This window comes from Delphinus delphis, chromosome 2 (assembly GCF_949987515.2).
Source record: "Delphinus delphis chromosome 2, mDelDel1.2, whole genome shotgun sequence".
In the NCBI taxonomy this organism is placed as follows: domain Eukaryota; kingdom Metazoa; phylum Chordata; class Mammalia; order Artiodactyla; family Delphinidae; genus Delphinus; species Delphinus delphis.
The window spans coordinates 103,691,800-103,708,171 of NC_082684.1; the positions used below are offsets into that span (position 1 = coordinate 103,691,800).

Genomic DNA, 16,372 nt, shown 5'->3' on the forward strand with positions numbered 1-16,372 from the left:
TGGTTGCAATACCTGAGAGGGGTACGTACTATCACAGGAAGGCCCCAGGCAGTGCCGCCAGGAAGAGGGTTTCTTTCCCGGCTCACAGCGTCTCTCAGCCACCGTCTTGCAGCTCCTTGTGTGGACACAGTCCACCTTCCTAGACTGGAAGCCCTGACCACAGGCTGACGTACAGGGCCTCCAAGGGCCTGCATGCCAACATGTGTCACAAGCCCGCGACGAGCAGTTCCTCCAAAAGGTGGGTCTGAAATGAGAAAAACAAACAAAAAGGTGGACAATGGGAGAAAGTGGGGTGTCACTTCTTGCTGGGATCAAGCCTTTTACTGTACTGTACTTTCAGTATAGCAAAGGCTTGACAATTACGACCTTATTCAACAGGAAACTCATCTGCATTGTTCCTGGCTGACTAAGCAAAGTGGTGGAGGAATCACAACCTCAATAGAGGCAAGCAAACCATGTGTTTCCGTGAACCTCTGGCACCACATCAAGGCACGCACCTCAAAAGACACACTCTCCTGATGAGCTGGAGCAGATCGATTTAAGGAAGAGAAGAAAGACACATTTGTTAACAAACTGTAAGCTCCGTTTATATAAGCACTTGAAATATATTCTGGTATGAGTATGAATTTGTTTGTGAGCAACCTTCTCTGCTAAGAGGAGTGCTCTAGTTTACATTTAGGACACACTATATAACTCATAGTGAGAGCTAAAAAAGACCTTTTGGGAAGAGGGATCTCTTTCTAGCCTCCTTACTCTTTAAAACAGAATAGAAAGTTAATGCCCTCTGTTTTGTTGTTGTCAAAAAGGGTCCACTGTACGTGTATATTTATTTGACAACCATGTGCCAGAGAATTTTCCAAATACTTTACATAGATTGACTCCTTTAATCCTCACAACTACCCTACACAGTAGCTACTTAATTTTTTTAATTGAAGTATCGTTGATTTACAATATTATATTAGCTTCAGGTGTACAACATAGTGATTCAATATTTTTATACTTTATACTCCATTTAAAGTTATTATAAAATACTGACTATATTCCCTGTGCTGTGCATTACATCCTTGTACCTTATTTATTTTATACCAACTGGTTGACACCTCTCAGTCTCTTAGCCCTGTCTTGCCCATCCTCCATGCCTTTCCCCCGCTGGGTAACCACTAGTTTGTCTCTGTATCTATGAGTCTGTTTCTGTTATAGTCATTCGTTTTATTTTTTAGATTCCACATATAAGTGACAGCATATGTATGATATTTGTCTTTCTCTGTCTGACTTTCTTCCCTAAGCATATATACACTCCAGGTCTATCCATGTTGTTGCAAATGGCAAAATCTCATTCTTTATGGCTGAGTAATATTTCACTGTATATGTACCACATCTCCTTTATCCATTCATCTGTTGATGGCTACTTAAGTTGTTTCCATATCTTTCCATATCTATTATGGAAAGATATGGAAAGCCGCTCCGTGGCATGTGGGATCTTCCCGGACCGGGGCACGAACCCATGTCCCCTGCATCGGCAGGTGGACTCTCAACCACTGTGCCACCGGGGAAGCCCAATCTTTTTGAATTTGTGTTTTCATTTTCTTCAGGTTTATACCCAGGAGTGGAATTGCTATATCATCTGGTAGTTCTCTTTTTACCTTTTTAAGGAATCTCTATACTGTTTTCCATAGCGGCCGCACTAACTGACATTCCCACTAACAGTGTACAAGTGTTCCCTTTTCCCATCCTCAGCAGCATTTATTATTTGTTGTCTTTTTGACAACAAATATTCTGACAGGTGTGAGGTGATATTTCATTCTGGTTTTGATATGCATTTCCCTGATGATTAGTGATGTTCAGCACCTTTTCATGTGCCTGTTGAATGCCCTCTGATTTTTGAACAGATATTTACCCTGGAGGGTGAGCCACCTTAGTGGACCCACTTTGGGGTATCTGCTCTTGTTCCCTCGGGCAGGGTTCCTGGAACTGATGTACTTGTACCACATGAGAATGTCTCCCCATCCCCTAAGATGACTGGAAGAGGGCCCTAACCTGAGCTGGTTCAATCACTGTCTTTCTCCCAGGAACTTGGAAGTTGCTGGAACAAGACATATAAACCTGAAGGCTGGAGTAGTGGTGGCCATACTCTGCCACATGGGCCAGAGAAGTAGAATAAAATAACATTCAGAAAGAACAAAGAATGAAGCAGAAACACACAGAGCTGCAGAGCTGAGAGGAGAAATTACTCCTCATTTCTTGGTTACAGTCCTTCCTGAGGTCTCACAGCATTATCCCTTTGGATCGAGACATTTTTGTGTTCCTATAAAAGGCTCCCTATCAGCGCACATAATCCATACGGAGTGTTGAAACACCACTGGAAATGTAATAAGGTGGAGAAAATTCTGATCACCTGAACTTCTCTAAGAGACTATTACACATAGTTGGAAGCAATACTTTGATTAGCCAGTAGGGGGAGACTCTATCAAAGGGTTTACTTAATACTGTCCCATCAAACTGTTTATAAGATTTGTAAGAGGAAAAGGGATGAGGGTGTCCTGTTAACTGCAGGGTTTTTGTTTTCTCCAGTGGGTATGAAGCTTAGGGGGCCAAAAGTTGAGTTGCTTTGGACAAGAGGGCAGAGACTGAGTACTCTTCAGCCATCCCCTATGCAGAGATCAGCTTTTCTACTGAAAACAGTTGAACAAATATTCCAAGGATACTCAAAGAAGACATTTTAGAAGATAGCAAATTGTTCTGAGAATGGTGGTCCTATCTTAATAAGAACTCTCCCACCCTCTTTGTATAACTCATTCCAAGTTGACTTTTGTTGTTTCTAGCCCAAAGGACCTTAACTAATACAGCCTCTTTTTCTGCTTTGTTAGAAGACAGGGCCAGTGGGAAGTCAGAAGAAACTATTTAGCTTCCTAAATATGAAAGGTGAGGGGGGCGCAGGGAGCTAGAGACCAAGGCAGATGCTGAAACCCAAGAGGCTGGTCATTGAGGACCCAGTAAAAGAATGCAAGATCGGTCCAGCAGAGAGCATCACTTCCTTCCGGGCAGGGATGGGACTGGGGATGGGGATGCCTGAGCTAGGGGGACACAGTCTGGGCACCAACACTGTGCACACAATTGGAACTCGTGTTTTTCTCTGCAAAACATGAAAGTAGAAATGGCAGCAGAAATCATAACAGTAACCCTGTTTCTACTAGTCTGTCTTAATTTCTCATTCCTATTCAGTCCAGCTCTGCTCCTACCTCAAATAACCCGTTTCATCATCAGCCAGATGGAACTACTGATTCTGTAGGGCAGTAGATTTCAAGTCTGGCTTACTATCAGAGGTATGTAGGCAGCTTTAAAAAGACATAGATTAGGAAAGAATTAAAACAAAAGACAAACCAACGAACAAAAGAGATACAGATTGGCAGGTTCCACTCCTCCTCAAGATTCTAATTCATTAAGTCCCAGTTGAGGCCCAAGAATCTTTAAAGAAACTTCCCAGGGAATTCTGACTCATGGCTGAGGTTAGGAATTACCTCTTTGGGGAACAAACTCTCTGGGTCCTCCAGCACGTCCTCAGATCCCTGTGTTGTCTTCTTGCCATAATGTGGGCTAGTTTACCCTGATAATTCTCACTCCCTTTATAACTCTTTTCAGTGGAAGCCACACCTCCCAAACCCTTCCCAGGGCCAATAATAGAGGCTAGCAGATGACCTGCTCACCACTGATTCTCTACCAGTGGCCACTAACAATGTTACTCCTTGTAACACACCCTCTAATATTTACTGAGGCTGTACTATGGCAACTGGGGGTCTCCAGCCCACCCACTGCATTGTAAAGTGAGATCTAGTACCTCACCTACCTTCAGCGAGCTCACAGGAAGCATGCCCAGTCAGCAGAAGAGGTCTGTGGGGGGAAATGAGGCCAGAAAACTGCAAAAGAGACCCAGAGAAGCTCTCTAAAGTAACCTAGTCCTTCTTCCATAAACCACCAGATATTTGGGGAAAACTAACAGCATGAAAGAAAAGTACTAGGACACTAGTACTAAAAGCTGAACAGCCAACCCTGGAGGAAGCAGAAACAATAGAGAAAATGAAAGGCAACTTTACTCTTTTCCCCCTTCAGGTCTAGGAATTTTTCTTCTATTACTTCTTTTATGTCTACCCTTTCAGTTCATTTCCGTATCTCTTTCTCTAAAACCCCACTTAATCAGATATCCTCGTGATAGATCCTTCTATGCCTTTTATCCTTTCTATTCTATTTTTTGCTTCTTGTTTTGGTTGGAAAGTTCATGGCGTATCCGAGGGACTGAAAGAAGGACAGTGGCTGGAAGAGTGAGACAGACTGAGGTCTCGAATGAAGGTGTGCAGGGAAGTAGGACTTGACCGTGCAATATTTTATAGGGCACATTGTGGATTTTAGTCAACCTTTTCCCTAAGAGCAAGTGAAGCCTCTAAAGTGATGTTAATCTAGCAGGGAGACGGGGTGTGGTGGTGGTATGATCAGATTTGCATTTTGGAAAAGATTACTCTGGCTGCAGTGGGGAGACTGGGTTGGAAAGGAGCATGGATGGGTGGAGGGAGACCAGTTGGATGGCTTGGCCAGGGGTGATGGTGGTAAAGATGGAAAAAGGTGGATGGGTTGGAGAAAAAATACAAAGAGCCAAAAGTCATGTAAAAAGTAACCAGAAAAGTACAAATTACAATAAGATATTTCATCCATCAGATTGGCAAAATTTTTAAAATATTGAAAAACCTATATAAAGTTGATGAAAAGGGGGACTCTCATATACTGTTGGTGTAGACATTTTGATGGTTATTTAGTAGTGTCCAAATGAGCATGTCTGTCAATTCAAGTCCATGTCTAAAATGTATCCCATAAGAATATTACCCTTTGTGCATAAAGATGTTCCGGATGTTTACCGCAGCATTTGTTTGTAATAGCAAAAAAATTGGAAACCATCAAATGTCCATTAGAAATGGAGTGAGGTAACATTAAGTACAACAATTCCAAAGAATAAAGTGACTCATGTACTTGGATGGGAAATAGCTCTATAATGTATTGATAAGCAGAAAAAACAAGTTTCAGAAAAATATATCCAGTATGTTATAAAGAAAGCTCAAACCACGTAGGTGTTTGTAATATAAATATATCTTTGAGCATGCAAAGTAAAACATCTGGGATGATACCTATCAATCTGTGTGTGGTCTCCATCTTCCGAACAAAATTGGAAACTGGGTTTTCTGTTGAGAATAAGGGCAGCTGTTCCAGACATTTTCCATTTGAGGAGAATGGTTCTGGCTGGAATTGTTTTGGGAATAGGAAATGCAGCTGACCCTACATTGCCAAACCTTACTAAAGGCTCAAAATAGAAACAGAGCCAGTTGTCAAGGTCATCTCATTTTCTCCAGCAAGACTCAGGATGTGGAGGAGGAAGGAAGAGCCATAGAGTGAGCATCTTCTATGACCAAGGCTGCTTAAGTGCTTCACACTAAACCAAACAATCAAAGCTTCCCCCAAACAAGATAACCTACAGACTAGGAGAAAATATTTGCAAATGATGCGACCGACAAGGGCTTGATTTCCAAGATAAAGTAAGAGCTCACACAGCTCAACAACAACAACAAAAAAAACAGAAAACCCTATCCAAAAATGGGCAGAAGACCTAAACAGACGTTTGTCCAAAGAAGAAATACAGATAGCCAACAGGCACATGAAAAGATGCTCAACATCGCTAATTATTAGAGAAATGCAAATCAAAACTATAATGAGGTACCACCTCACACCAGTCAGGATGGCCATCATTAAAACGTCTACAAATACTAAATGCTGGAGAGGGTGCAGAGAAAAGGGAACCCTCTTACCCTGTTCATGGGAGTGTAAGGTGGTGCAGCCATTGTGGAAGACAGTACGGAGGTTCCTTAGAAAACTAAAAATAGAATTACCATGTGATCCAGCAATCCTACTCGCAGGCATATATGCGGAGAAAACTATAATTCAAAAAGATACATGCATCCAATAGCCAAGACATGGAAACAACCTAAGTGTCCACTGACAGATGAATGGATAAAGAAGATGTGGTACCTATATACAATGGAATACTACACAGCCATAAAAAGAATGAAATCATGCCATTTGCAGCAACATGGATGCAACAAGAGATTATCATACTAAGTGAAGTAAGTCAGAAAGAGAAAGACAAATACCATACGATATCACTTATGTGTGGAATCTAAAATATGACACAGGGCTTCCCTAGTGGCGCAGTGGTTGAGAGTCCGCCTGCCGATGCAGGGGACACGGGTTCGTGCCCCGGTCCAGGAAGATCCCACATTGCGGAGTGGCTGGGCCCGTGAGCCATGGCCGCTGAGCCTGCGTGTCCGGAGCCTGTGCTCCGTAACGGGAGAGGCCACAACAGTGAGAGGGCCGTGTACCGCCAAAAAATAAAATAAGATAAAGTAAAATAAAATACGACACAAATGAACCTGTCTTTCAAACAGAAACAGAATCACGGACATAAGAGAATAGGCTGGTGGTTGCCAAGGGGGAGGAGGTTGAGGGAGGGATGGAGTGGAAGGCTGTTGTGAGCAGATGTAAGTTTTTATATATAATGGATAGACAGTAAGGTCCTACTGTATAGCACAGAGAACTATATTCAATATTCTATGATAAGCCATAACGGAAAAGACTATTTAAAAAAAAGAATGTCTATATGTGTATAACTGAATCACTTTGCTGTACAGCAGAAATTAACACAACATTGTAAATCAACTCTACTTCAATTAAAAAAAAAAAACCTAGCATAATTTCGCACCGACAGTAATACCCCATTGTGCAGACTAGGAGGTTAGGTAGTCCAAGGTTACACAAGAAGAGAGTGGTAGAACTCCAAATTTCCCCATTAGTGTGCCCTCTTGGCTTTCTCCTCACTTTCTCTGGCTGGAGCACGCTCCTCTGGGGTGGTGGAGTCGCCAGACGGAAGGGGTCTGGGTGACCTCTGAGTGACCTCAGGGAACAAAGTTCTTCTACCCCTAAATCATCTATCAGCTCAGACTTTTATAAAAGAGGGAAGCATTTTTTTTCTTGTGTAAGCCCCTTAACAAGATAAAAGTTAATTTTATTCTCTGCTAAAGTAAATTTTATTCTCTGCTAATAACGTTGGATGTTATTCTGTGCCAACATCCTAATCAAACAGTTTCTAAACAAAGGAATAATGTAGTTCATAGAAAACACTAGGTTACAGATTTAATCTGTAAGCCTAAATGAAATATTATTAGGCTTCATCAACTTTGTATATAGAGGGAAAAATACCTGTCTATTCTCAATGCTACTTTTTCCTTTCTCTTTGGGGTGTCTCTGTATGTTGAACATCCAAATAATTTGTGATGATAAATAGTACATGTTAATGAGTATTTTGGTATAATACATACTATTGAGGATGGCACCATGAGAAATCATAATTTAGTAGGAACTGTCCATTATGAGAGGTGGTATAGAGGACAGATGATGCCACTTTCAGGCGGTCATAGTCACTACTGAGGTGGCAGAGGTTGTGTGCTGCCCTAGGGCGGGGCCGGTACCTCCTGTCATCACAGCCGGACTCAGAACGGTTGGGGTGTTGACAAATTATATGATGCTGCTGCTGCATCCTCACAGCGCGACCCAGGCAACGTCCAGGACACTGGAACAAAAGCACAATGCAGTATAAACAACACTGGGAGCTCATGCATGCTGGGGTTCCAAAACCATGTGCTGCGGCGGCATTGCTAAGGACTAGCTACAGGGGATCAGCTGTACCCGAGGGAAGTTAGGGAGGATGTAAGCCCAGCTCTAAGGACCAGACAGCCCTCCTTTAGAGCCAGAAGTTTCCTTTCCTCTTTTCCCCCAGAAACTTAGACCACCTCTGGGCAGAAGGGGAAAGGACAGGGCCAATCTGTAATTGACCAGGCTTAGGTTCAGAAATGACTATGCTTAAAACCATAAGCCATGGGCAAGTTTGGGTTTTCCTGCTCAGAGCAAAAATGAAGGCTATGTGTTGAGGTGAGTTTAATTACAGAAAAAAATATTTTGACATGCAGTTCTTAAATTTTTCTGTACTCATAACACCTATTAATTTTTCTTGTAATTTGTTTTATGCTTGAAAAGGTCTTTCCCATCCTGGTAGTTCTAGTCCAGTTTAATTACTTTTACACTGAGCACTTTAATCAAGTCAGAATTTATTCTGATGTACGCCGTGAGTTTGGGCTCTCATTTTACTTGTTTTTCTTACATTAGTTGACCAATTTCCCTCATACAATCTTTTTTTTTCCTAACAACAATATTGTGATATAATTCACATACTGTACAAGTCACTGTTTAACGTATACAATTTAATGGTTTTTAGAGTTGTGCAACCATCACCACAATCAATTTTAAGACATTATCACCATCCCCAAAAGAAACCCTGTACCCTTTAGCATCTACTCCCAATTCCTCCCATGGCCTCTCCCCCTCAGGCCTAGACAACTGTTCAGCTACATTTTTCTCTAGAGATTTACCTATTGTAGACACTTCATATAAATAGAATCATACAATATGTGGTCTTTTGTGTCTGCCTTCCCTCCCTGACCATAATGTCTTTAAGGTTCATCACCTTGTAATACATATTAGTTTATTCTTTTTAATGGCCAGATGATATTCCATTATACAAATACACCACATTTATTTATCTGTCAGTTATTTCTAATTTTTGGAGTTTTATTATGGGTTTGACTTGAGTTATTCCCACTCTTTGGTTCTTATTAATAATGCTATGAACATTCATGTACAGGTTTTTCTGTGAACCTGTTTTCATTTCTCTTCGGTACATACCTAGGAGTAGAATTACTGGGTCATATGGTAACCCATACATTTAACCTTTTGAAGAACTGTCAGACTGTTTTCCAAAGTGGCTAGACCATTTTTCATTCCCGCTTGTGAAGTATTAAGGTTCCAATTTCTCCATGTCCTCATCAACACTTACTACTATCTCTCTTTGTGATTAGCATTTCCCTAATGACTAATGATGCTAAGTTTCTTTTCCTGTTCTTATTGGCCGCTTGTAAGTCTTTATTGGAGAAATGTCTATTCAGATCCTTTTCAATATTTTAATTAGTTTATTTGTGTTTTTATTATTGAGTTTGAGTGTTCTTTATATATTTTAGAAACAAGTTCCCTTTCACATATATGATTTTAAAATACTTTCTCCCACTCTGTGGGCTGTCCACTTTCTTGATCATGTCCTTCGTAGCAAAAAAAGTTTTTAATTTTGATGTGGTCCAATTTATTTTTGTTGTTGTTGTGGCTTATGTTTTGGTGTCATATCTAAGAAACCATCTCCTAATCCAAAGCATGAAGATTTATGGCTAAATTTTCTTCCAGGAGCTTTATTGTTTTAGCTCTTAAGTTTAGGTCTCTGATAAATTTTGACTTAATTTTTTGTATATTGTAGGCTAGGAATTCAAGTTCTTTCTTTTGTATGTGGCTATTCAGTTGTCCTGCACCGTTTGTTGAGGAGATTATTCTTTCCCCATTGAATGGTCTTGTCACCTTTGCAGAAAATCAGTTGACATAGATACATGGATTTATCTCCAGACTTTCAACTCTCTTTCATCAGTCTATGTGTCTATGCTATGCGAGTACCACACTCTCATGATTATTACAGTTTTGTAGTAAGTTTTGAAACTGAGAAGTCTGAGCCCTCCAACTTTGTTCTTTTTCTACATTGTTCTGGCTATTCTGGGTCCTTTATATTTCCATATGAATTTTAGGATCAGCTTGTCAATTTCTGCAAAGAAGCTGGGATTTTGAAAGGGATTGTGTTGAATCTGTAGATCAACTTGGGGAGTGCTGTCATCTGAATAACATTAAGTCTTTTGATACATAAATATAGGATGTCTTTTCATTTATTTAGATCTTCTTTAATGTCTGGGGAAAAAAAACTTTCTGTAGTTTTATACTATTTTTTTTTGAACTATTCTTCCCTCTATGATGAGCTGCCTTTGAACTTTAAACTCATTTTACATGGGTCTGTTTCTGTACTCTAATTATATTCCATGACTCACATCTATTCCTCTACTAATGCTGCACTATTTTACTACAAGAGCTTTGCGGCACACTTTGACATCAGATAAGGAAAGTCTTTCTATACCTCTAGTAATTTGCTTTTCTAAAAATTTCTTGTCCTCACTCATTCTCCCATATGAATGTCAAAACTATCGTAAGTTCCGAAAAAAGAATTCTACTGTAATCTGAATTAGAATTACATTACATATTTCAGTTCATTTAAAGGAATGGACTGTTCAACTTTTCTGTTATGTGTTTCAACAGTGTGTTACATTTTTCTTTATAGGTTCTGTGATGGTTAATTTTATGTGTCATTTCTCACCCATACCTGATCAGGTGAAATTTAATGAGGCTTTGGACTTGGAATCGGTGTTGGAATGGGTTAAGACCTCTGGGGATATTGAGATGGGGTGAGTGTATTTTGCACATGAGAAGGACGTGAATTTTGGGGGGACCAAAGGGCATAATGTTATGGACCCATTTGTATCTCCTCAAAATTTATATATTGAAACTCTAGCCACCAATGTGACTGCATTTGGAGATAGGGTCTCTAAGGAGGTTAGAGGTTAAATGAGGCCATAAGGGTGGGGCCTTAATCTGACAGGAATAGTGTCCTTATAAGAAGAGGAAGAGACACCAGAACTCTGTGTGTGTGTGCACAGAGAAGAGACCATGTGAGGATGTAGTTAGAAGGTGGCTGTCCACAAGCCAGAAAGAGAAGTCTGACCAAAACCAACCCCGACAGCAGCTTGATTTTGGACTTCTAGCCTCTAGAACTGGGAAAACATAAATTTCTGCTGTTTAAGGCACCCAATCTGTGGTTTTCTCTTATGGTGCCCTGCAGACCAAGACAGGGTCTACTACACATTTCTTAAGCATTTTTTCCCAGGTATTTTTTATTATAACAGCATTCAAGGTGGTATTTGGAATACCGGTTCTGAGACTTCTGTGCACATATTACTAGTGTTCCTCTGCTCCTTTTCTTGAAGCCTGCTCTTGTCCCTATTGCCTCAAATCCATCTATCCAACATGAAGGTCCTCCCACGCTGGGCAGCCTGCGAGTATGTCCTCATCCACTCCCTCTGGCCACAGCCAGAAAAAGCAAGAGGTGGCTGGGAGAATCAGGAACTTGATATTAAAACACCTTTGTTGCAAGCTTCCCAGCAAGAGGCATCATAATAAAGTGAGCCCATCTGAACCCCATGGATGACCGAGGCAGGAAGGTCAGGCCGCCACGCTCCCTGGGTCCCAGTCCAGTGGAAGATGAGTGTGTTCTCTGCACGGCCTTCATAAGCATCGTATCCAAGACCCTGGCCAGCTCAGAGGATGGTCCGGAGCAGCCCAGGCGACCGAAAGAGAGGCCACCGTGGCTGCAGATCCGCCCCTCAATCCCCACCTGGGTGAAACTTCAGAGACTGGACTGTCATTCCTGGGGCACGTCTCCCCTCCCCCACTCTTCTGTCTTCCGTGTTGGTGGGGGAGGGGGATAGTTCTTGTTCGAAGAAATCCTTGGTTCTTCCAATTCTAGTTAATAAACTTGATGCTCCAGAAAGATGTATCACACTCTGCTTTGCATCATCCCTGCACAGAACTGGGGCTGTGCATTTTCCAGTTAGACAAGTGTGTAGCCATGTAGTGCTTGGAGTTAATCAGAACAACTAAAGGGGAAAATGACCTAAGAGCATTAGCACAATGACTCCCAGCAGCAACAACTGCTGCACTGCAGGGCAGAAATGCAGGAAGTGTGAAGTACCTTCCTGCACTAACATTACCGAACATTTTCAGAAGGGCCGAGGGGAACTTTTGGTCCCTGCAGCCTGTGTTAATTACAACAGAGAGGCCCATGAAAGGATAAGAAGGTCCCGTGAACCAGCCTGTGCGTGGTGTGGTAAGGTCCCTGTGCAGCTGAGTTTCATGACTGCCACGCAGCAGTTGGGGTCTCCTCTTCCCCCGTGCGGAGGGGCCCTGATGCATGGGTTTATTTTATTTTTTTTGATGTATACCATTTTAAAAGTCTTTATTGAATTTGTTACAATATTCCTTCTGTTTTATGTTTTGGTTCTTTAGCCGCGAAGCACGTGGGATCTTGGTCCCCGACAAGGGATCCAACCTGCACCCCCTGCACTGGAAGGCAAAATCTTAACCACTGGACCACCAGGGAAGTCTCTTTTTTAATTTTTTTTGATGCATGGGTTTCACCACAGGGAGTGTATGATTATAGTAAATGATCATACTTTCAAAACACTAGATTTGTCAGCATTACCTGGTTCCCTGGTTCAATAAGCCCTGGAACACACGGGTGACTGGAGCAGGGGCTTCTTCCCAGAGGCCTCTCTCTGGGGGCACATGCTCTCGGAGGCATCACCTGTACAGTCCCATTGGCTCTTGTCCGCTTACAGGTCACTTGCCGACTGCGGAATCCTTCACCGCAAGACACAGAGCACTCTGACCATGTGCCCGTGAACCACCTAAGAACAAAAACTACAGGAGCTTAGTAAGGACTGGTAGGACAGATCCAACAGGGAGTGCCTTCCAAAGGAAAAATTGATCCTAAGATGATGACTGTTTCAGGGCCCTCACACGTCTCTCCGGAAATGGGCAGCAGCACAGATAACTCCCAGCCATATGCTCAGATTTTCTTTTACTCAGAGAAGCAACAGAATCACCACGTAGAGACAAGCAACATAGGGGTGGGATAGAGCCGTCTTCAAGTATGTAAGGAGCCGTGACTTGTGTGGCTTCATAGAGTACAGCTAGGGCAAAATTAGGTGGAAACTTCAAAAAGGTGGATTTCAACTCACTGAAAGCAAAGGGAATATTACTGGATATTACTAAATCACCTATGTGCTCTTTGTGCTCTGAGACATTCGCATGTTTTCTAATGTAATTGTCATCTTGTTCCCATTCTTGCAATGAGGACAGCGATGTCCACAAGGTTAAATAGCTATGGTCCCATAACAAACATGCCAAGAAAGCTGGGACTGCTTCTAGATTTATCTGACCCTAAAGTTCATAATGATTATAGAAGACTGAACTTGGAAGTGGACACCTTGGAGATATTGGGTGCTCTGTCACTCAAGATGTTCGAGCTGCCACCAGGATACTGAAGAGTAGGGGTTCCTAACCTGAGCCCCATTGTTCTGCCAGGGAACCATGGACTTGGATGGGAAAAGGATTACATCTTTATTGCCACTAAGCTCTAACGGCAATTGTATTGCCTTCAATTGTAAAAATGTAGGCAACAACATCTAGTAGTAATAGCAATACCTGTGATTTTGTTAGCAGTAGAAATCATAGCTGCTTTCACATGACATGAAAATTGTGGCAGGCATCCAAAACAGCAGTTATATTCATCACCATTTCAGAATCAATTGTACTAGTAGATCCTGTTATTTAGTGTGTTGAGAGAAGCAAATTTCCTATTACATCACACATTTCAAACTACTTCAGTAACTATATTTCAATATAATTAATTGGATTCCTCTGTAGTCAAGTATATTTTATTTTTGTAGATTTAAAACCCTTGATTGAGAAGGGAGCCATAGGCTTCTCTAGACTACGGAGGGATCCGTGGCACTGAAATGTGAAGGACCCCTGATGTAGAGGGATCTACGGTTAGATGATCTCTACTGTTTCTTCTAGGTATGAAAGTGTAGGACAGTTTTTTCTAGGAGTGGCTAAAGGCTTGAGAGTACTTAATAAATAAGGATAAATTTCCCAATGTGAATTCTCATTGTGAGAATCAACAATTGATATAAACCAGTTTTCTTGGATCAAATTCCTCCTAGTTATTCTAGCATCAGTTTGCTGCTTCCTGAGGGACAGATGACTCTTGCACAAGCTCTTCCTTTGAAGGATAGGAAGAGCTCATGCAAGAGTCAAGGTGCCTATGGCACTGCAAGAGAGGTCAAGGTGCCCATGGTATCCACGGCTCTTCTAATAACGTGTTCCGAGGCACCTCTTTTGTTTCACGGTGTGACCATGCCTCCCACTTCTCCTCCAAGGCACAGATCATGGATCCGGGGTGGGCATTTGCACAGAGCAGTGAGCTGTACAACATTATGTACACCTCCGATTCCTCCTCAGTAAAATGAGGTTGATTAATAGTGTCTGCCTCACAGGTTTGTGCTCAGTAAGTACTACTACTGTTTGGTTTTTGTCTTGGTTTTTTTTTTGTTTGTTTTTACTGTGAATTTTGGCATTGTGAACAAAAATATTGCCTGCCATGTCAGTAAACAAAGGATGTTGCAGCCATCAAGCCATCACATTACAGCTGCCCTGACGGTGCACCACCCCGAGGAGACTCAGGATGAGAAAGCACAGGACACTGGCCCCAGATAGTGGAGGTGCACATCAAAGGAATGATTTCGGTAAGCCCAGACTCTTGCATCTTCCCATACAGACAAAGGCGCTAAATTCCTTAACTTGAGATAGCTGGTTTTCTTTAATTAACAGTAATATTTTGATGTTCCAACTACCTGGTCTTTTGTTGCAAAAACTCCTATATATCTTGGTTCCCCACTCCCCACCTTGCCATTTCAGAACAGTTTCTCAGCATTATCTGCGATGCTATGTCCCAAGCCTGAAGTCCTCAGAATGTCCGTCGAATAAAACATACCTCTCGACTTTTAGGTTGTGCATTATTTTCAGTCGATGGCATCATTGGTCAATTATCTGCTAGGGACTATGCTATTCAATCATTCATTCATTTTTTTAACAAATATTTTTAGAGAGTGTACAATGGGGCGATCACTGTGCTGAGTGCTGGGGATAACTCGTTAAACACACCAGCTGTGGATTTGGGTCTCATAGAACCGATGGTCCAGTATGTGGGCGAGACAGGCAGATTGTGGTAAGAGCTGTGCAGAAGAATGACATGGAAATAGAAAAACATATAGCACAGGGGTCTGGGTTAGTTTGGGGACTAGAAGGTTTTCCTGAAAATAGATGAATAAGAATAACTAAGTGAAAAGAGAGTAAGCAGTATGTGCAAAGGCCCTGAGTCAGGAGACAGAACGGTATATCGAAGGGACAAAAAAGACTATTGTGGATGGAGATCCAATAACCAGGCTGGGAGACACAGCAATGAGGCAGAAAGGCAGCCTGAGACCCAAGCACGCAGAGACTTTTATTCTTTCACTCACCTATTTGGTCAGGCAGCAAATAGGTACTGGGCACTTACTATGTGCAAGGCATTATTTTAGACATTGGGGGACAAAATGAACAAGATAGACACAGTCCCTATGCCAGGAACTTTGACCTTTGTCCTAAGAACAATGGGAAGGCATGGAAGGTTGTTTATTTTTTTTAAACATCTTTATTGGAGTATAACTGTTTTACAATGCTGTGTCAGTTTCTGCTTTATAACAAAGTGAATCAGCTATACGTATACATATATCCCCGTATGTCCTCCCTCTTGCGTCTCTCTCCCACCCTCCCTATCCCACTCCTCTAGGTGGTCACAAAGCACCGAGCTGATCTCCCTGTGCTATGTGGCTGCTTCCCACCACTAGATACGTGTTTTACATTTGGTAGTGTATATATGTTCATGCCACTCTCTCAGTTCGTCCCAGCTTACCCTTACCCTTCCTCGTGTCCTCAAGTCCATTCTCTAAGTCTGCGTCTTTATTCCTGTCCTGCCCGTAGTTTCTTCAGATCCATTTTTTTTGTTTTTTTGTTTAGATCCCATGTATATGTGTTAGCATACAGTATTTGTTTTTCTCTTTCTGACTTACTTCACTCTGTATGACAGACTCTAGGTCCATCCACTTCACTACAAATAACTCAATTTCGTTTCTTTTTATGGCTGAGTAATATTCCATTGTATATAGGTGCCACATCTTCTGTATCCATTCATCTGTCGATGGACACTTAGGTTGCTTCCATGTCCTGGCTATTGTAAATAGAGCTGCAGTGAACATTGTGGTACAGGTCTCTTTTTGAATTATGGTTTTCTCAGGGTATATGCCCTGTAGTGGGATTGCTGGGTTGTATGGTAGTTCTATTGTTAGTTTTTTAAAGAACCTCCATACTGTTCTCCATAGTGGCTGTATCAATTTGCATTCTCACCAGCAGTGCAAGAGGGTTCCCTTTTCAAGTGAGGAGCATCGTGATGAGTTTGTATTTAGGGTTTTTTTTTTTTAAGGTTTTTTTCTAATGTGAACCGTTTTTAAAGTCTTTATTGAATCTGTTACAATATTGCTTCAGTTTTATGTTTTGGTTTTTTGGACGTGAGGCATGTAGGACCTTAGCTCCCGACCAGGGATCGAACCCACACCCCCTGCATTGGAAGGCAAAGTCTTAACCA

At 41.7% G+C, this 16,372-nt stretch overlaps 1 protein-coding gene and 2 long non-coding RNA genes across 3 annotated transcripts in view; 2 read left to right on the plus strand and 1 right to left on the minus strand.

Annotated features, from left to right (window-relative positions):
- Positions 1-16,372, minus strand: part of ADAMTSL3 (ADAMTS like 3) — a 370,467-nt gene that overhangs the window by 2,798 nt on the left and 351,297 nt on the right. Inside the window, exons 26-28 of the mRNA XM_060005339.1 lie at positions 12,329-12,533; positions 7,563-7,663; positions 30-244 (exon numbers count right to left, since the gene is read on the minus strand). Of these exons, the coding sequence (XP_059861322.1) occupies positions 30-244; positions 7,563-7,663; positions 12,329-12,533 (521 nt within the window). The remainder of the gene's footprint in view (positions 1-29; positions 245-7,562; positions 7,664-12,328; positions 12,534-16,372) is intronic.
- Positions 73-12,290, plus strand: LOC132420687 (uncharacterized). Its single transcript, XR_009518411.1, has 3 exons — positions 73-238; positions 379-575; positions 12,133-12,290. It is a non-coding gene; the product is annotated as an uncharacterized lncRNA (long non-coding RNA).
- Positions 12,524-16,372, plus strand: part of LOC132420688 (uncharacterized) — a 31,020-nt gene continuing 27,171 nt past the window's right edge. The window contains exon 1 of the long non-coding RNA XR_009518412.1: positions 12,524-14,435. This is a non-coding gene — a long non-coding RNA (uncharacterized lncRNA). The remainder of the gene's footprint in view (positions 14,436-16,372) is intronic.